This window comes from Eurypyga helias, unplaced genomic scaffold (assembly GCF_000690775.1).
Source record: "Eurypyga helias isolate BGI_N326 unplaced genomic scaffold, ASM69077v1 scaffold1087, whole genome shotgun sequence".
Taxonomy (NCBI): Eukaryota; Metazoa; Chordata; class Aves; order Eurypygiformes; family Eurypygidae; genus Eurypyga; species Eurypyga helias.
The window spans coordinates 2,227-23,132 of record NW_010262097.1 but is presented as its reverse complement, the minus strand read 5'-3'; the positions used below and the strand labels follow the sequence as shown (position 1 = coordinate 23,132).

Sequence of the window (20,906 nt, the reverse complement as noted above, 5' to 3'; positions counted from 1 at the left end):
ATTGCCTCTTGTCCTGTCCCTGGTCACTACTGAAAAGAGCCTGGCTCTGTTGTCTTTACAGACTCCTTTCAGGTATTTATATACATTGATAATATTCCCCCTGAGCTTTCATACAGTCCTTTTTCTACTTATATTCAACAAAGTATTTTTCTCCATAGGAGTCCCTGCTCTTAGAATTCAGTCTATCCCGAAGTCTCAAGAGGTCTTTCTCAATGTCATCTGAATTAGCTACTCCTGCCTTAAAGAAACCATGCTCAACAATGCTTACTTTCACTCCAAAATGCTGCATCTCTATCCTAGAAGAAGATCACCCAATAATGGCATAACCGTTAAGCAGAGGTAAGTTGAAAGTCTGTCACATAAATGAATTTTTCAGACTTTTATTGCTGCCTTCAAATATCAGTAATTTTGAGATGTTCAGATTAGCTTCATAGCAGTCTACTTGTCCTCTAAAAGCACAGCAGGCAATTAACTTTGAGGAAAAAAAGCAGTGTCAGGTAGATTGACAGCTTTCTGTGGGGTTTATGTTGGACTGGTGCAAAGGATGCAGCAGCCAGCTGCATCTTAGTCAGGTATTATCAAACTGAAGGTTTTGACTATTTCAAATGCTACATCATTTAGCTTCCATCAGGAACAGATTATTAAAATGTGTGGGAAAAAGCAAAAGTGAGCACAAATTTTCAATTGGATTAGAACTTTATTCTCCACTATATAGTTAAATGGCTGTGGTTAAGTGATTAAATGTTAGTGCAATAAAGGTTAGTGTGTCTTCTGGGAGCGTGGTTCCCTCTATGTAGTTTTGAATTGTAGTGCAGCTCCTTTGGGATGAAAATGGCCACTTTGTCTTGCTGGGCAGTTTAAGATACCCAGGCAGCTGTGTTCCAAAGCGTGCAAAGGAATGCACCATGTGTACATTAGCCGTTAGGTTATATTCTGTTTCCTTGGGGCATATACTTTCTTCATATAAGCGTTCATAATAGTTTGCAACCAACTTTCCTAGTCCTTGTGAAGACTTGACTTGCTGGGCTAGGCCTTGGCCTTCTCAAGGCAATACAACACAACTGGCTTCAGTGAAGGGTACTCAGCCTAATATTCTGAAGTTACAAGCACCTTTGGTAATGTGGTTGCTGCCTGGAATTGCCCAGCTCAGATTGCTGTGGAGCATTAGAGCAAAATAAAATGGGTTATAAATGGGCAAGTACAACTTGCCTAGGAAAGTCTGGGTGTCGGACCAGGCTATACTGTTGATTTACTTTTCACATACGCAGCCTGAAAGCTGCATGCTAGCCATTTGTCCAGGATATGAAAACTTTTCCCGGTGCAGTTTCCTGCTGGGGCTGTTCATAGTACTGGAGCTTGAAATCCCAAACAAGTGATCAACATGCTCTTGTTTTCCTTTCTCCCTTTAGGCAAGGTTTCCAGAGAGAAAATGAGAGGGGCAAACTTACAGTCACCCTTCTGCAGCACATCTGGAATCTGATCTTGGATTCATGGATGTATTTCTACCTACTCACTGTAAGATGTTAGAGAAAACTTCCATGTTCCATTTTGACAGGCTGTAGCCACCTCCTACAAAAGCCATTAGGCCTTTGCCATTAATTAGATTCACTATTCCCTCAGCTTTTTTCAGAAATGGCAGGAGCTTGAGCATGATTTCAGTCAATCCCAGAAGACTAGCATCCGGCACTGAGTGGAGGTTTTTAATTCTCAGCAGGTCAGTGGATGCTACAGGTGCTATTCCTTAAGCATTGCTCACCAAGCCAAAAAACTACAAGAGGATTACAAAACCATGTGTTTCAGTATGTGACAATATCTTACCACAGAGTTTCATATGTAGAATTGGGAATGAAGTACACGGTTTGCACAAACCTGTGAGATGAAAACAGTTGTCTGGCATTTGCTTCTAAGGTCTACTCTGTACACCTGGCAAAATTTGCTAAAGGCTTTAGGCAATGACCCTAAAAGAACACTGGTAAAGTATTAAAAGAAAACTAGTACAGTTGGAGATAGGGGCCACCATACTGAGCTTTATTATCAAGATCTGCTCAAGTATGTGGCTCCTAATATACACCTACATGCTTGTGAAAATCAAATAGTCTACATAAAAGTGGAGAGACTGATTTTTCGGGGTTGGGGTCTAAAGGTCTAAACTAGACATGCGGAATTAGTGCTTTTAATAATATTAACTTAACCCTCTGTATTGATAATAATACTTTACTGCCTTATAAATTACTTGAGGAACTTTATCTAAATAGTGACACTTCCAACAGTTTGCTGAGGACAGCCTGTGCCTGAAGGGAGAGGCCGAAAGTCCAGCACGCAGCCTCCATAAAGAGTTCCTCAGACCGAGGTGACAGCATTAGCAGTGGTTACCCTGGCTGAGAACGTGTGCCTTTCCACAAGCTGGAAGCAGGGACCTGCAGGAGGAGGTAAGCACTATTAATTATATTGTCCTTGCTGTCAATCACTGAATTCGAGAATGATCTGAACTGTCATGATGAGGCCAACAGTGTTTTACAAGCTTTGAGGAAAAAGTCCTCCTGGGAGAAGATATGTGTTTTGCTGGTTTAGCTAGTTAATTAATTAACAAGCCTATTGATTATTTGGTATACATGTGTGTTACAGCTGGTAGTTGCAGTGCTGTGACCCCTTGTCAGCCCTTAAGAATGTCTAGTCAGTTATCAGTGCTGAGAAAGAAACACGTATTCCCACAGCTGAATGTATTTATCATGCAGATCTTTTTATCACCCCTTGCCAAAACGACGCTTAAGTCTTGTTTTTTAACGCCACTTGAGTATACAAGGTCAAACTCTCTTAGACAAGTGCTCTGAGGTGTACGACAGCAGTAGTGAGAGGTGCCTGTTCAACAGCTCTACTGGCTGTAACAGCAGGTGTTTAACTGTTACAGTCAATGCAGTCAGTTGGACTTACTCAGCCAAACAATACCACTCTTCTGCTTACTGGAGGAGGGCTGAAGAAGCCCTGCACCAGACATTTTTAATTGGGTGGGCTGGTTTTACTGTAACGAAAGTTCTTTCTGGTACCATTAGCAACTCCGCCCCACTGAGATTCTTCAACGGCACCATAAAGAGTCTGACGAACACACCTGGGAAGGTCTGGTGTTAATAGACCCGAGCAACTAGAGTTTTAGGCACCCTGTTGGTGCAAGTCCAAACGCATTGCTGGAGAGAATCTCTTTGAACTGAGATGTGAATGTGTTTCATCAGTGAGATGAAAAATTTTTCTGTGGAGAGGCACCAGGACTTTTTAGCCAGACCAGATTTGGTGATATTGAATTATTTTTCTGGGAAATCACATTGTCACTTACACTTGCCAGCCGTCTCTTCGGTCACAAACACCACAGCCCTGGAAGTGTGGTGGAGCCAGCTAAGTTCAGGTTTGCTGCATGCAGGGAGAGTGAGGAGTGGGACGGTAGCTCTTGGCCTCCTTTTTCTGTGGCCCGTGTAGCAGTGAGACAAAATCCCCTTTTGTCAGGACATTTAACCAGTAAGTTTCCAAGTCCTGTGTCACAGCCTGTTATGAAGACATGCTTTCCACTCAGGCTTCTCACTCTGTGACTGTGTCTGATGAGCCAGTAAATGGTAAGAGAAACTATGAAAGCCAGAATTGCTATGTGCAGTGAGTCTGAAAATGAGAGCTGCAAGCAAACAAGTTAACTATCTAGAAATGTAATGAACCAAATGTGCTCAGCCAGCCCCCTGGCTTCCTCAGACACCATTCCCGTAAGGGTCTTTGTTTCTGTTTGCAGCCCTTCCAGCTCACTGTAAGTTAGGGGAGAGCAGGGGTGGAAGCTTTGGCACAATGTGATTGGGATCCATGAATAATACGTGCCTTGGCAAAACCTTCCTTATTCTCTTTTTCAGCAGTTTTCCACTGTTTTCAAGCTTTGCTGACCAGTGTTTCTAGTCAGCCCTGTCCTTTCAGGACGTTTCAGATGAAAGGAATTACTGCTTCAGTTCTCACAATAGCATCTGGGGTTTTTTTGTGGACACTGGTGATTATTTGTGCTAATACTGGAGAGAGGAATTCCAATGGGAAGGATGATGATTCTCTTTGACCGCATGTGTGATGCCACCCAGGCTACTCTACTAATCAGTATCATGGAAGGAGAGTGACCCCAAGAACAACCAGAAAAGTGTAAGCTGTAGTGGTGGGTCTGATGACTAATCTGTTGTGTGACTTGTGTTGTGTGATGGTGAGTGATCTGCTCTTTGCTCCTCAGACAAGGTAGACTTTGGGGCAGTGCCTGAGTCTTCTGTCTCCTTCCTCATTGCCTGTTAGGCACTGACACACAGCACAATAGAATATATTGTATAGGAAGTGGGGAAATGCATGGAGCTGTTACCCCCCAAAAAACCCTAAAACACTGAGAGAACATGGGTTTCCTAACTCTGGTGGGGAGAATACTGCTTGCTTATTACAAGAAAAAATATGTTAAATGTCGAATACAGTTCTTGCCATCTAAAATCTTTATGATTGATTACTGGTTTTCTGCTTGTATTTTTAATTTGTGCAAGAATTCAACTGAAATAATTCCTTAAAACCTAGTTTTATGGGAAGGCTGGTAAACATTTTCCAGACATCCTGTTAAAGAGAAACTTTTTTACCGGAGCTAAGCAGTCACCTAGGCTCTAGTTACCAACATACATGTAGAGGTGCAGACATCTGGCCTTTAAAAATGTGATTGTATTTGAAAAATGAAGTGATCCATTAAAAAAACGAATTTGTGATTATTTTTGCATCCCAAAAGTACTCAAAGAGGAAGGGGGCTTTCTCCTCCAACTCCACAGATGCCTGAAGCATTCATTTGGCTGACTTTGTGTAAGGTAGCATCCTTGCTACCTTAAGACATGAATATTAAAGGAAGCCCAATGTATTAGGCCTGGTTGCTAGAGCCCATCTGGTGTTCTTGTTCCTACTGAGTTCAAGGAGGCATTTGGATTTATTCTGATTATAAATTTTGCTGTCACCTCATCAAGTAGGAATGGAAGGAATCTCAGAATCTGATAGTGAATGAATGTTGGACTCTCATTAAATAATTAAATCAGTCACAGCTGATAAATGATTCATTGCCACTTGATGATCTTACTTTACATAGTTGGGTGCCTCAGTAGCCATGATATTGACGTCTGAACTATCGGTTGATGCTCTCTGACTTTAAAATGTTAAGCAAGTATATACAGATAAGAGTTTGCTTCTCCTTCCACTGCAGTCTACAGGGAGGCTCCCACTGCATTTTTGGGGTGTTAGGTTGGTCCCTGGGCTGCACTGGTTATTTTAGCAGCAGCCCATCTCGTCATTTTGAGGCCGATGTAATCAGCCTTCTAGTTAAGGTACTTCGCTTACATACTTCGTGCTTTTTTTTTTTTTTCCCCCCTGTGAATGTCCCTGTTAAGCCTGTCAAGGATTGCAGTGTTCCTGAATGTATGCACTTTGGAATCATCTTTGTAATGTTTCACTGAGTTGGTGACATTTATTTTCGGAGAGGACTCACACAGCATGTGCTCTGACCAAGTGCCGTTAAAACTGTGTGAAAGAGCTCAGGTTGATTGAGGCTTCTGTGCTGTAAAATGAAGTCTGCAAACAGGATGTTGCAGCAGCTGACCATAGATACCCCCAGTTCATTTGCAACGATATGCTAGGCAGTGACATTTCCTCTGACTGTTGATTTAGAATTTGGAGCTGAGCTAGACACAGAGAGAGGAGTTGCTACCAGCAGGCTCTTGTAACCCCATGCCAATAAATCTCAGCAAGCTACTCAGCAAGGTAGTGCTGCGAGAGATCAGTTTAGGACTCAATTCACCTTTTTCCCAAAACAAAACTAAATTAAATAAATAGAGATTTGGAGAAAAGATTAATCTCATCAGAAATAGGAGCTGTAAATCACACTTTCCTTCCTTGCCTGTGCTGAAGGGAGGAAGTAGTGGGCAGTGAGCTTGCACTATTGGAAAGCAGGTTAAATTTGAAACGGGGCTCTGTGGAGAAGTCCTGGAGTGTCTGGCCAGGATGCCTACTTGGGTCCTGTATGAGGAACACCTGGGACTGCTCTGGTTAGTGTTAGTCCCTGTGTTTAGGGAGCAGTAATTGGCACAGGAGCGCTGTAGGACGAGGGACTCTAGGGGTGACAGCTAGGAGGGCAGCATTGTGTGGAGCCTCTGCTGGTCCTCTCTCCCTTACCAGCCCTGGGCCTGTGTCCCAAAGTCTGTAATCTCTAACCACCTATTTCTCCACAAGTACCAGTGCTCCTTCTCCCATAACACATGGACAGTTGGTGCTGAGCACCATGGTGGGCTTTGCTCTGGCAGAGCCTTCTGCTGGTATTTATTCTGCTAGAAGGTGTCATTGCTGCTGGAAGGATTCTGGGCTCAGAATCAAAGGAATACACTCAGATAAAGATTTCTTCCAAGAAAATAGTTAAGTTCTGTGAATGTACAGTGTTATGCAAAATACTTGTTTGATAATCGTGGAGCACTAAAAATGCCACTTGTCTTCCAGGGGTATATTGATTTTGAAATAGCTGCCTGCATTTGCAATGAATGTGTTTCTGGAGAAAATGTCAGCATTTCAAGAGTATTGATATATCTTCATAATTACTGAATTCTGATTACTAATGTAGCCAGTAAACAGCTAGACAAATTCTACTTTTCCATTAAATTTGATATTTCCATTGATATTTGCCTGTCAAATTGAGAACTCTTGGGGTAGAGCTTGGCTTCTTAGACAAGTGCCATTATAAAAGCAATTGATTTTAGAGAAAAGCAGCATGACTACACCGAGAGCCTTTTTAAGATCCTTAGATGACTGCAAAATACAGCATCTCTCTGCTTCTGTGCACTAAGGGAAATGGAAGCACATAGACAGTATTGAAGGGGGGTGTTACTGTTTCATTCCCACAGCAAGTTCGCTTTGGTAGTCATGCCAGAGAACTTCAGGTTGGGGTGAGGACTGGGATCTGCATGTGCTTCAGATTGCTTCATCCACCACTGTGCTGGCAGTGCAAACCTCTGAAAGCCAGTGCTCTGCCATGGGTTAGAGTGACCTGCCAGGCCTGCTGAGGAAGAACTGCCAGGGGGAACTCTGGGGACTGGGGCTCTTCAGAAACAGCACTTACATAGTGCTCAGTGGAAGGTTTAGATGTATCAGTGCTCTGGCAGATCACCCAACAGCTCTCCAGCATCTAGGAAGTACAAACTTCAATAATTGGTCATCCTGCCAGAGCTACAAACCCCCTGGTCTTCAATTAACAAATTGAACAAATATGAGGGCACAGACACATCACATCTCCCACTCTTGGGTGTGTAAAAATGTCAGTGTCAGTGTGATAATTCAGTTTGGTGGGCAACAGATAACTTAAGATCTTCACTAATATATCCCCTTAAAAGAAATCTCCAAACATTCCTACAGAGCGTTTTACAGGGAGATGAATGTAGTCTAGTACAATGGGGACTGATTTCTCAGCATGATTGTATGGCTTGCACTTCAGATTTTTACTGCAGCATTGGTAAAAGACCCAGGAAAATAAAACCCTGTAAAATCTCAGATGACTGACCCAGTAATTTCAAATAAAGGAGTAGAGAAAGATTCCATATGTTGGGAAGAACATTTCTGAGTTAGTGTTTTATTCAGACCCTGTGGGTGCTTAGATAAGCAAGAATTGTTAAAATCACTCTAGAAAGGAAGGCCTGCATGTTCTTCTGTCTGTGCACTCAGAAACAAGCGCTTCATTCTTTCTCTTAGCTATTCTGCAAGTCCATGTAATGGGTACTGCTAACAATGAACACAAGTTCTGGTTTTGTGCTGGTACTCACATTCTGGGGAGACACCTGCAAGCTCCAGGTACTCATAAGTTGCCTTTGCCAGTTATTTCCAGCGTCACAACATGGGAACTGCCCAAGTCAGACTCATAAGCTTGTGCACCAAGACCCGCGTGGTGATAGTTTCCAGAAAAACCTCACTGTACATTCTGTGTCTGGCAGCCGTGCCTGCTGCGCCTGCCTAGTCCTGCCTGGCCTCATTTAAGTGACAGGCACTACAGCGTGGTTGACATGACCTCAAACCAGCACTCCACCAACGAGCAAAGCCCATCACAAGGGAGCATTTCTCTGGCAGTGTCAGGTCAGGAGTCCTGCTATTGTACGTAGCAGTCCTTTGTCACACAAATGTTGGAAAGAAAAACATCCAAGGAGTTTATCTTTCTCTACTCCAGATTTTTTTTTCCTCAGCAAACTGCTTTTGAACTGTAGAAAGTAATTTCAGAAAGCTGAATAGGTCCTGCTTAGCACTGCAGAAAACATGGAAATGGGGACTTTTTCCAGTAAATTCCTTTTCTCACAGAGGATCCTCTGATTTGCTCAGAGCACAGCTTGAGCTTAACAGAAGAGAAACAACGTAAGCAAAATGTGAGCTCCATGTGTAGCTTCCCGTTAGAGAGCTTGGCATGAGACTGTCTTTCATCTGCAGAAAGCAGCACTTGACTGTGATTTCCCTTTGACTCCTTAGGGGTACGTGGTGATGAAAGTCCTGACTCTAGAAAGGATGTGGAAAAATTACCCTGCTTGAAGCATAACACTGGGAAAGGAAATTTGTTTCTCAAGTGAAAAGCAAGACGCTAACATTAGTCCTGCTTGAAAAGTGGAGTTTTTGAAGCACACCTTTGTGTGCTGGCTCTAACAGGTTATGTGAAGCCAGATCCCATGGGTGCAGTCTCCAAAGATGTTCTGACCTTGTGGAAGTCATGGGTCTTCTCCCGAATAAATCCTTTCTAGTCCCTGAAAACGTATGTCTAAATAGTCACCTGCCCCATACAGTCTTGTGAGCGGGACAGGTTTTGATAACCATAGAGCACACTGTGATTTGCTTATTTCCAAGTCACTAACTTTTGTTGCTGCATTTGAGTAAACAAGGCATCTGGTTCCAGGAGAGAAAATGCCAGCAGAATCTGGCCCTCCATCCAGTGAGGAGTTAATACACTGAGCAACTGATATTCTTCCTGCATTTCTTATTTAAATAATATGTTTACAGCTAGTATTCCCTGTCCCAAATCCTGTTTGCATTTCCCTTTACATGTTAACCTTTGCAGTGCTAGGATCTTGCAGCAGTGGACAGCATACTTGTGGTCTGACAGTGGCTGAATTAAACCAGCCACGCTGTAATTTCTAAAGATCAGAGTAGGTGGTGTCACTTTATGCTATCTTTGTTTCCCTAATCACTTTTGGCTGAGTCATCTTGGAGGGTGGGGGAATAAAAGAAGCTTTAGCTTCTAGAATGGTGCTGTGTGAAATGATAGCAGGGTTGACTGCCAAATTCACAGGACAAGATTCACGTCCCTAGGGCCCGATGCTGCCTGCTCTGCAGGAGCCAAGAATTTGACTCACTGGGGTGGACCAATCTATTGACTGGAAAGCTAACAGCTCATGCAGACTGGGCCAGGGAAGCTACTAGCTCACCAGACAGCCACACAGCAGCCTTTGGATTACATGGTAAGTAAAGAAAACTTGGTTTTCTGTCACTTTTACTGACAGAAACTTGTTTTTAAAATAAAATCTACTACAGCGATGCTGTCAATACCTCTGTAAGGGTAGCTAGCTGAGAGATATTCACTTCAAACCTGCTCTAGAAGGAATCTTTCAGATAACGGAGATAGAAATCAAATGACCTCACTAAACCTAACCATAAGCTGTACTGGGAAGAGTAGAGTTGATGTTTTACAGGCTCCGTAGAAACAAAATTGAAACCAGCACTATTTGGATGGCTTCTGGATAACTTTGTTCTTTAGCCCGGTCGTGTCACAGTGAATTCACCAGCATGAGGAAAGCATTTTTCATCGCTGAGTAGTTTCCATGGCAGTGGGAAATGGCTTCCTGAGCAACGCGCAGTTGCAGACGCTCTGCAGTTCTCAAGCACTTTGCCATGATTAATTCCAGTGGAGCTGGTCTTAACAGGCACTTGTGTCAGGAATTGAACAAGAGCAGCACCTCTCCACAGGAATTACTCAGCATCTCACAAAAAACAAGGCTACTGTTTTTATGCCAAGAAATAGCTCCCAGACTTGAAGTCTTGCAAGCTCAGAATTTTTTTTTTTAATAAACTCCTCTTTCCACCTTAGCTCTTCACTACCTTAATTGCAGGTATCGGGCCCTGTAATTGGATGCACAGTCTACGTTTGTAGCTATGGATCCGTTACAAAAGGGGGGGTACAGCTGGACTTTGGAGATCCTCAAGATTTAGCTTGCTGACCAGGAAGATGCATCACATCTGCCTTGCGAAGTCCTGTGAGTAGGAAGGGGTGTGAATCCCAACCAGCTCAACATCCTAGGCACTTCATTTTCCCCTCTCTCCAGTTAGGACTGTACCAAGGAAACACAACCACAGTTTCCATGGCCTCAAAACTGAATAGGGGTGACTGATAAATAAAGCAGTATCACAGAGAGGTTTTCTGTTCTCTTCCCTAGTTTATATTGCAAGAGCTCAATTCTCCCAGATGAAAGCCCTCTTCCCATTCCCTCCTCTGCCTGAGATGCTCTTCCTGCTGTAGGGACTTAAAGCCACATTCCCGTTTTTCCTGGGATATTTCTGTCTTACAGGTCTTTGTGGAATCTTCAAGGGTTCTCAAACCTTACATATGAAGGAACTGAAAAATCACAGTCATTTCTGAAAGTTTAATAGTTGTTTTATTATTTCTGGTTTACATGTTTAAAATGAAATAAGATAATGATTTTTTTAATAGTAGCAGGTATTAGAGAAATAGATGGACTCGCTTTCAATGTGAGAAATACACATGTATTTCATGTAGAGTTTTTATCATGCCGTTATAAAGGCCCTATCTTACAGAATCAGCCTTGTCTGTGATGGGGGATATATTGGCAAAGATTTACTTTGCATGGGAAAATGCAAGCTCTACTCTGTTCCACAGCAGTAGGAAGTCTTGTATAACTGCTGGCATTCTTGAGAGGGGATTCCAAAACAACTTAGCATCCTTCCCAACAATGTAATGGGCACGTGGATGGAGGCTTGTCAGGGCATGCTCCATGCACTGAACAACTGGCGAAATGTCCATGTTAAGACAGATGTTGGAGAGCTTTTGTTTCTTTGCTGCATCTGTAAAGCTCAAAAAAGAAAGATCATTTAGTGACAGCCAGGCAAGGGGACTTTTAACTCTCCCTCCCAACCCCTCCCACCCCGATCTGTGAAATTTCACTAAGGAATTGGTTTCTCCCTACACAAGAACACAGAGCAGTTTCTGAGGACCCAGTCCCCATCCATAATGACCTTGTGGTATAGTTGACCCCAAGGACAGCCTAGTTACCCTTAATTGTGGAATAGTTACAGCAAAACCAGGCCTGTATAGTCCGAGGACAAGCAACCAGCATTGACAGTAGCTCAGAATAAACATAACTATTTAAGAGTCTCTTGTAGTAAGGAAATTGCTTTGTGGAAAGTTGTGAAACACAATTGTAAATAAGAAATTTGAAGGACAGGGAGGTCCAAGGGTCAAAAGACAAGCAGCCCCTGTGCAGGCAGGCTTAGGAGGTGTTTGTCAGGGCAGGTCCTGAGTGGCTTCATCAGAACTGGGACTAGCAGAAGCAAAATAAATAAACAATAATGATAGAAAACCACATTGAGCACATTGATTGCATTATCAGAAGTTTTTCTGTTTGGGAGTTCGCTCAAAAGCTTCATGCCAACACCAATAATTAACTTTTGAGATTTGAATAAAGCTTCCCAGAACAAGTCTTTTGTGAGGATAGTCATATTGTGATGTGGATGCATTTGAAGAGGAACTTTCCACATCAGTCTTTCCAAAAAGTCAGAATGATTAGAAGATATAATGCTACTTTGTAAGGTTTTCTCAGCAAGAAATGCATTGCTGCTTTTGACACAAATGTCAGGACATTGCCTCACCTTTATGAAAATACTCCTCTCCATACTGCTTTTTAATATCAGGGGGAAGCTTCTTCCAAATAACCTCCTTCTCTTTCATAATCCTTGCTGGATTGGATAATGCTGTTTTGAAAAGTCCAGGTTGAATGCAACAAACCTTAACTCCAAAAGCTTTCATATCTCTCCTGCAAAGACAGCTCAATGATTTAATCACATTAGACATTATTATTAATACTGTTGGATTTTTTTCTGTACTGGCACTTTTATTTCACTTTTTACCTGGCACACCAGCACACAAATACTGTGAGGTTTGTTCATAGTCGTGAACTTTCAGCTTGTTTTCCCTAAATGGAGGAGGGTTGAACTATCTTACCTGCTTCAGAGAGTGCGAACATGCATGGGCAGTGACTGTGCAGTAGTTGATACCGTGTATTTCACATGCCAGTTCACCTTGCAGTAGCTCATTAGTCACCTGACTTGGCTGTGAGGCTGAATGGCTGTCTAAATGCAAGAATTTAGAGACGTTTTACATGTCTTTGGGAGTCTACTTGACCTCTGGCTAATGCACCACATTGGTACAGTTCGCTGTGGCCTCACCTCGTACCTGTCAGCCCTGTGTGAGTGCCCTGGTATCTAAAATGGCATTATGTATTTAGGCATGTGAATCGCACTCTGTGTTACAAGAGGAAGTCATGGTGGTCCCCAGGATTGGTTTGCTGTGTTCTCTAGATCTCTCTAATGATCAGTATAAGTAAGAGAGGACACACAGGAGAACAAAGCTTGGACAAAAATTACTATCATGCAGTAACTCATGGTATGTATTTTTTCTGGATGGGCAGCTGCTGGAAGTTTCTAGGTGCACTTTTCAGTTAGGAGAATTAGGTTGATATTGCAAAGACATCTCATTTCCCTTGAGTGCAGCTTCCTCTGCAACGAGGCCTCTGTGCACGCTAAAATAGATTAGTTGTGAATCTGTAAGAGTACCAGCTACGCTGCAATAATCCTTGAGGACAGCTCGTGTGCCGAACAAGCTTCGTACCATTTCACAAGTGGAATAATCTGTGTTGAGCAAAAGAACTTCTAAGAAGAATTTAGTCTAAAGTGTCTAATGTTTTTCAGTTCTATATCAAGTGCCAGGATTGTAAATCGACTCCAGTTCTGTATGTGCCAGTTTTCAGTTAGTACATGAGCCTTAGGGGGAAAAAAAAAAGTGGTCTTTCTTCATAGTGAGTGTTATACCTTAAGCTGTCATTAAATCCTTCTACACCAAACTTTGAAGGAAAGTAGCCTCCACCACTGAATGCTAGGCGACCTCCAACACTGGACACATTTACTATCCTTCCCTTTGCTTTTTTTATCAAGGGAAGCATATTTATTGTAACACTTATGAGTCCAATTAAATTAACTTCAATTGGTTCTCTAAAGTGCTCAATATCCAACCAGTCTGTAGGAGCTGATGGCCCCATAATCCCAGCATTATTTTTTTTGGGAAAAAAAGAAGGAAGTCAGGAAGCAAATTTTCACCTAATGTATCAGATTAATTGATCTGGGTGAGACTTCACAGAAAATCAGTGAGGGACCAAGAAGCCAGTGAAGATTTGGAGGAATTGCTTGAGAATGTCCTGCAGTATTCAGCTTTGTTCTCAGCATCCAGGTTTTATCACCATGCTTCCCATCACCCCTTTCATAGCCTTCCCCCTCCCACAGCATTTTGGGCAGGGGGTGGGGTGGGTTTCTGTGGGAGAATGAGCAGTAGACGAAGGCCAGGTATGGCAAAGAGCAGGTATATTGGGTGATGGGGCATGTGTAAGACATAGACCTGGTCTTTGGGACAGATAGGGTGTTCTGAGACACGGGTAAGTGTGCCCCGGTTCTGAGACGGGTGAGGTGCCATGATAATGAAGAACAGTTCTTGATAACAAAAAGAAAATTAAAAAGTCCATCTCGAAAGTTTGAAAACAAGATGGAAACTGTGTGACAGGGAAGGCTTTCACTATTCTTTTTCCCTGCACTGACATTTTTGTTGTAGCAGAAAGCTTATGCCTCACAGTGGCTGATGTGCCCCAACTGTAAATGGGAAGAATTTAAAAAAAAACCAAGCCATCCAGCTCCAAAAAATGAGGTGGAGGCAGGGAAGAACCACTAGATCAATTGAAAAACATTTCTGAGCCCTCAGAAGCGGGAAGGGAAAATGCAAAGATGTAAAACCAGTTTTTCTTTTATATTAGCTATTAGAGTTCTGTGAATGAATGCTTTTGCTTGTCTGACCTTACTGAGAGTTTTGCCTGGGGAAAAAGATCACGTTTGGCCTGAAACTAAGCACAGTTTCAAATAAAAACGATTTGGCAAGTTAGTAAGCAAATTTATGAAGAGATGAGAGGTCAGATGTAGATTGGAATTTAGCATTAACTATAGATGGTACTATGGCACATCATAAGAGGCCAGATTTAAGACTCTAAGTCAGCAGAATCCAGCCCTTAGTATTTTGGGCCTTTGTAAACTCTACTGCAATACCAATCCTACTGAAATCAATTAGCATCAGTAAGGGCACCAGCGTCTTGTCTTGCACAACTTGTTGGGTCAGAGATGCGTGATTTTTCTGTTTTTCAGATGGTCTGCAAGCAATACTCCAGGATAATTATATTCAGATTTATTCAATAGAGTTCACATGTAATTTTTGCTTTTGATAGAATGAGTGATTACTTACAAGTCATTTATTACATGTATTCAATTTTTAAAGTAAAAACTCTTTAAGCTTGTTAAGCAAAATTTATTTAATTTGTTCCCTAGCTGGGAAACACAGCATGGGAAATGCTGAGCACTCGTGCCATAACCCAAATATACATGTGAGTGCAAACAGTCCCAACGAAGGTTCCAGGAACTGTATTCCTGTTTTGACAATGATGTATTGGTAAGCCTGAATTTCTGATCACATTCCCAGATATCTACCTATATATTTATACTAGGTGTATAAAACATCCCTCTAGTGAGATCTTTTTCCATGTTTCTGGGAAGTGACAAGACATTCACACACACTTGTCAAATGCCAGTTAAAATAACCTATGGATGTAGCATGGTATTTTTAGGGAAACTATTGCTTTTTTATTTTTAGGGAAACTATTGCTTTTTTATTTAAAGACTCACCTTCTGACTGAACTTCAGCTTTGACCCATGCAGCCACTTTCTTAACATTGTCTGAATCTCTCACATCTAGCAGCACTGTCTGAAGCTGCTTTGAAGTCACAGCTTTTAGCTCTCTGGCTCCTGTTTCAGTCAGACAGCTGGCAAAAACACGGAATCCCTTTTTATCAAAAATCTTTGCTGCCATATTTCCAAATCCTGTGTCACATCCAGTGATGAATATATATTTTCCGGTGAGATTTGTAACCTTCATCCTGTCTTTTGCTCTCCAGCGCCACCACAAAGAGACAATGCCAAGAAACAATAATACATAGAAAAGCATTTTTACTGAAGTCTTCCAGATATGTTCTCCTAGGGGAAAAAAAAAAAGGCTGCTAATCTTTAAGGGATTGTTAGTCGGTTGGTTTATTTTCTTTTTTTCTGGAGTCAGCTAGCTGCAACTATTTAGTGAAGCAGGCACAATTCAGAGGGGGATCTCCTTATGCTAAAACAAACAAAAAATCCTTCCTTGAGCAGAAATGAGAACTGGAGATATATTGTAATAAGGTTTCAAAGAATAATGCATACTAGGTTACTGCGGCCAGGTCAGTAAGCTCCCATTGAAACGCTGGGAGAAATGCTGACAGGAAAAGCATAGCAAAAATGAAATTTTTGCATGGAAATCAACAGAAATATCAGAACTTAGTGTTACTTCATAGAAAATTAAAGAGTAAGGCTGGGGTCAGCTGGCAACGAAAGGTCAAGTGGGATCAGCCAGACCCAGAACCTTTCTCATTACAGGGGATACTTAAGCAATGCTAGTCAGGAAAATTGATTTACTTTATTTTACTAAAACTTTCGGTTGTCAGTGCCAGTCTCTCAAGAAAGAGGGTAGCAAGTACTGCCACTTTGCTTCTCCAGAAATAAATTCCCACCAGCTAGGCTGTGGGAACGTGCATGTGGTCCTGAGCATAGGAAGGCAGTGGCAGGTCGGAACACTTCACCTGCCAGAGTGAAGCTCAGGCAGTGTGACAACACCAGCACTACAGAATATGTTTGGGAAGAGCCTGTGTATCTGGGATTATACTCCAATTGACTTCATGGTGAACTTATAAGTAACTATTGATGATGGATGGAATTCCGTTTTGAGAAATCATTTATACTTCTTCATGAGCGCTCATGGCCCAGAAAACAGGAGATGCCTAATGCAGTCGACTAAAAAAATAATTCTAAAAGAAGTACAGATGTTTGTAATTGCTTACAGACAATCCATCTCTGCAGGGCAAGATGCATTGAAGTTGCATTTACTATGGCCAGATTCTCTCCTGGCAAAACTTAATTTAAAAGGAAGTTGCAAACGCTTGACATGTTTTTAAGTATCGTAATGGGAACAGGAACACTGCTTTTATTTTTGCATGTAGAACTGCTTTCTGCTGTGACACAGGAGGATCCATATATCTCCATTTTTATTACAAGCTCTCTGGCTGCCCATGGTGCCTGTTTACATAAATATGTATGCTGGTGAAATGCAGCTGCTTGTGCTGGCTGGAAGTTACCCAGGGTGGGGCTAAAGTTGCAGTACAGAGGTGCTGGTTTGTGTTACTTAACTTCCTCTGCAGCATGGATAGTGAAGAAAGTATAAAGAAGTGATTAGGTAACTGTCCTGCCCATGTAGTATTTCATGGTTCCTTTGTTAAGTTGAAGTTTTTCTCCCAGCATATCAGGCTCAGCACAGTGGCTGGTTTTCCTTCGTGTGCAACCCTTATTAAAATTATCGTTCTCTTTATAATATCCCTTGCGCTGTTTGGAGTCGCCATATTCCTTTGCAGCCTTCCTTCACTGTGGCTGACTGACAGTCCATGCAGCCAGGCCTTCTCCCAGAGGCTGCATGGAGACCTGCCCTCCTTGGCACTGAGGCACTGTTTCTCTGCCACTCCTGTCTGCTCCCAGGCCTCAGCCGTGCCATAGAGCTGCACCTCAGGCGTGCTACAGCCTGTGCCCAGGCTGGCCATGGCAGCAAACTGGGGGCCAGGGATGGAGGTTTGAGAAGACCCCCTCTAGAGAAGGAGACAGAAATGTGTTTCATCATGCTCTACTTCAACTATTAAGTAGATATATAGTATAAGTAGTCAATCAACCTAAATAGAGTTTGGGCCTGATCTGTAACTTGGTCACTAAGCAGAAATAAAGGCCAGTTGAGCTCAACTGAGGGAAAAGGCTCACCTAGGCCTGTTCTTGTCATGGCAGCAGGCATGTCTGCAAACATGAAACTTGGACGATCAGGTCCAAGGACTTCTGGTCCCTGTGGTCTTTAATCAGTGGGTCGGTGAGACTTCATATCTAATTAATAAAGTGCTGAAATGAGAAGGTTTTCAGTTAGAATGCTTTGTCCAACTCCAGCCTGCCAGGGAGACTGATGGGCCCAGCGCCTCCCCACAGTGGCCTAGCTTGGCAGAGCAGAGATCTACCTCCAGTTTTGTACAGGGGCTACAAACCAAAATAGAAAAAACCTCAAAGGTGTTCTCATTTAAAAAAAAAAAAAAAAGTGTTTGTCTAGTCTTCAGGAGGGAGATTGAAAAGCGGCACTCAGGCAGAAGGCCCAAAGGTGCTCGAGTGTTGGCATTTGAGAGTGGTTGGGAAAGTGGAGGTGCAGGGGACAGGCAGGCTCATGTGGACTTGCTACCTTCTGACAGGAAGAGGTGAGGTGACCAAGGGGCCTTTGAAAGATTTTTAAAAATTATTTTAACACATTGAGTCATTTAATTTTGATGTAAAAGTTATAGCTTGTATTTAAGATTTACAGAAGTTTTTTGGTTTTGTTTTGGGTTTTTTTAGAAGTGTTGTTTTATATCTGCTATTTTTATTTGCACAAGTGTTTGGAATGGAGAAAAAAATCCAGCTGCCAGACTTCAGTAGAATCAATGGGACAAGTGAGTGAATGTCCTACTTCTAGTATTTTCCAAGAGCAGATGGTGAGAGGCTATCTATAGAAACAAGGCGAGTACTTAGAGACAAGTCCCTTGTTGCCTACCTCCCTGCTGGACCCACTCTAGATGGTATTTTGCAGTTTCAGTATAGCATATTTTTGTGACCAAGAAATAAATATACCATGACTTAGTGTCTCTGATCATGATTTAGACCGTGGGAGAAGTTAAGTAAGTTTGTTTGTTTCTTTGCACTAGTCTCCCACCTGGAGGTATCTGCTCCCAACAGTCACCAACTTGGACTTCTTACTTTCCATAACAAGAGAAAGTCGCATTCACAGTCCCCATTGTGCCCAGAGGTACTTTCCTTATTTCACTGTAAGAAAAGTGTCTGCTATTCCCTGTTTGAGTCTGAAGAAATGTAGTTTGATTGCAAAAAAAAAAAAAAAAAAGGAAATTGGTTTCTTATCAAGGAACAGCTTTTTGCTTGCAGCAAAAGTGATAAAACTCGACCATCAAAAGAGGAAGTCTTAGGTGCAAAAATGAGGTTTCCATGTAGAACACTTGCTAAAGATATTTGTAAAGGACAATAACTTTTTCTAAAGTCATGCTGCATTGAAGGAAATTACGTACATGTGCACCTCATGAGATTGTCATAATAGCATAAATTACGGATCAGTAAGCTCAGTGTAAAATTCACTTGGTATTGTATGGGTATTGTATTAAGTGAATTCTAAGTCACATTTGTATAACCACTGTGTTGCCAAGAATAAAGACACAGCATGTGGGTATTTGCTTAGATGCGCCAAGTCTTTATGTGAAACAACTGAAGTAATTTGTGTAAAGCTAAAATTACATACTGTCACTGGCAAGCCAGGCCTTGTCTGGAGATGCTGGACTTGCTTGCATGATAAGCGTGAGCTCTGCTTGAGTACCTTGAAAATCAAAGGCATTGTGTGACCTTTGTCCATGTTGTTCCTGCAGAAGCTGTCAAGGGATAATGAAGCAAAGCAGGGTTCTGGTCCACTACATAATTTTTCTTCAAGCCTTTCAACTCCTGTGCCCTCCACTGCGAGTAACCTTTTTTTTCTAGCGTTATGGTGTGGCGGACAAGATGATTAGCACTGTGACATTATCTCAGGTAGTGTTATTCTCAAAGCTATGCTGTGTACGTTAGAACAGATGTCGACTTCTTTTTGTTAACAAAATGGGAGAAGACACCAGGTTTGTGTTCGGTTATGCTGTCACTTTGAACACCCTAATGATGCTGAACAAGGAAAATGGAGTTCTGGTTAGCTACATTTAATCGTGATGCACTTTTGTACATGAGGCTTTATCATGGAAAATTTGAGTGCAGAAGACTTGAGGGAGCTGACAGTCACTAAGTCATTGCCTTTTTATGTTGTCCTATCAGCCAGGGCTCTCTGTAGTAAGAACTTAGTTTAGAGGGGAACCTAAACCATGTTTGCCATTCCCTCTGAACTCTGGTGGTATTGGCTGAGGTCATAGCATTGTCCTCACTTATTGGAAAATGCACAGAGGGCTCATCTCCAGTGATGGTCTCACTACTACTCAGGTCCTTCCAGGTTTTAGAATCTTCATGTTAAAGAAAGAATGGTAAATATTAGAAGCCATGGGGAGAGGGGAAGCTATGGGTGAGAAAACCAAGCTTTTGAGCAAGTTTTAAATCTGAATTTAGCTTAATCTCTGAACTAATTTTAATATTACTCAGCTGATGTTGCTGTTTACTGCAGGGACAGTAGTGTACACTGAATTATTGCACAGCTAATAAAATAATTCGGTACTAATGCTGATAAAATACTGCCACAGTAATCTCTCCCGTACATTCATTGTGGGCATTTTTTTTTCCAGAGAATCGTTTGGTCTTGTGTATAATTGCTTTCCAAGTGCCCTGGCTTTACGTTGTGAGATTACATTAGTCAAATTTAAACCCTCCACTAGATGTCAATGAACTGTAACCGTTGTGACCGCATGGTTATTGACTCAGGTACAAATAGCCAATGCCCAGTTTAAAGATTCAGTTCTGACAAATGAGTTAGAATAATGAAAACATGATAGGAAATGGTTGGGTGCTTCTCTGACTAATTATACGGGATTCTTGCAATTTGTTCTGTGCTACACAGCCACGGGTGAGTAACAAATCTATCATGTTTAATGTTTCAGAGTTAACTGATGAAACTTCCTGAACTAAAAGGTACTTGTATTTTTCCTTCAGAAAAATTTAAGCTAAGTGCTGGTGTTTAGTTTTTGTGGGTTTGGGGTTTTTTTCTTTTCCCCCCCTCTGAATGGGACTGTTTGAAGAACAAGCCATTCATGTTCTATTTTGAAGCAACAGATCTTTCTGCATGTATGCTGTCATTAATAACTGAGGAACCTAGTTTTAAAGAAAACTAGGTGCTTTCATGGCTGATTTTCATTGGGTTTTTTACCCCCTAGATTTTGAGTTCCTTAGAGATTTTTGTTTTATGAAAAATCCAGTAGTCATATCTTAATTGGCTAAAGTGCTGTTTCATTTTTGTGCAGTTTCTGAGATATTCTCTGCTCCTAGTTTGTATTTTGCACACACACAGAGGTACATGGGATGATCTAGTGCCGTCTGTTATCTCTGATTTCTATTATTTACATAATTTTTAATGCAGACATCAGCTACAGTATTTTTCAAGGTGTTGGAAGTGATCCCCAGTTAAACATTCAGACCCTGAGGAAGGTTATTTTAACATTCCAATATAGCGTGCTGATCTGTTTAAGTCAGTAATGAATGGTGCCTGCTGGGCAGGCTAGTACGTGGATAGTATTTGATGTGCTGAGTTTTAGAAAATACAGGGAAAATGTATTTCCTTTCAAAAATGTGGGACAGTCACAATTTTATTGGAAAAGTGGCATCATTCCAGAAAGTTTAGCTCTAGCAAGTGTTTATAACTAGAATCTTATTTGTTTATC

General features: G+C 41.8%; 2 protein-coding genes across 2 annotated transcripts in view; both read right to left on the bottom strand.

Moving 5' to 3' along the window:
• The window catches only part of LOC104512544 (retinol dehydrogenase 3-like), a 7,174-nt gene extending 868 nt beyond the window's left edge, over positions 1 to 6,306 (bottom strand). The window contains 5 exon segments of the mRNA XM_010155570.1: positions 129 to 296; positions 1,515 to 1,768; positions 1,870 to 1,958; positions 3,358 to 3,658; positions 6,259 to 6,306. Coding sequence (XP_010153872.1) covers positions 129 to 296; positions 1,515 to 1,768; positions 1,870 to 1,958; positions 3,358 to 3,658; positions 6,259 to 6,306 — 860 coding nt within the window.
• Positions 6,307 to 10,891: 4,585 nt separating this feature from the next.
• DHRS9 (dehydrogenase/reductase (SDR family) member 9) lies at positions 10,892 to 15,364 on the bottom strand. Its single transcript, XM_010155569.1, has 4 exons — positions 15,043 to 15,364; positions 13,141 to 13,396; positions 11,923 to 12,086; positions 10,892 to 11,118 (listed from the first exon to the last, which is right to left on the bottom strand). The coding sequence occupies exons 1-4, from the start codon at positions 15,362 to 15,364 to the stop codon at positions 10,892 to 10,894; spliced, it is 969 nt and encodes a 322-aa protein (XP_010153871.1).
• Between the last annotated feature and the right edge of the window lie 5,542 nt (positions 15,365 to 20,906).

Coding starts and splice junctions, on each gene's coding strand:
- DHRS9 (XM_010155569.1), bottom strand. CDS start 15,364: ATGCTTTTCTATGTATTATTGTTTCTTGGCATTGTCTCTTTGTGGTGG. Junction 13,397..15,042: donor TGAAGTTCAGTCAGAAGGTG/AGTCTTTAAATA, acceptor GACTTCCTTCTT/TTTTTCCCAAAAAAAATAAT. Junction 11,119..11,922: donor AGAGGAGTATTTTCATAAAG/GTGAGGCAATGT, acceptor TGAGCTTTACAG/ATGCAGCAAAGAAACAAAAG.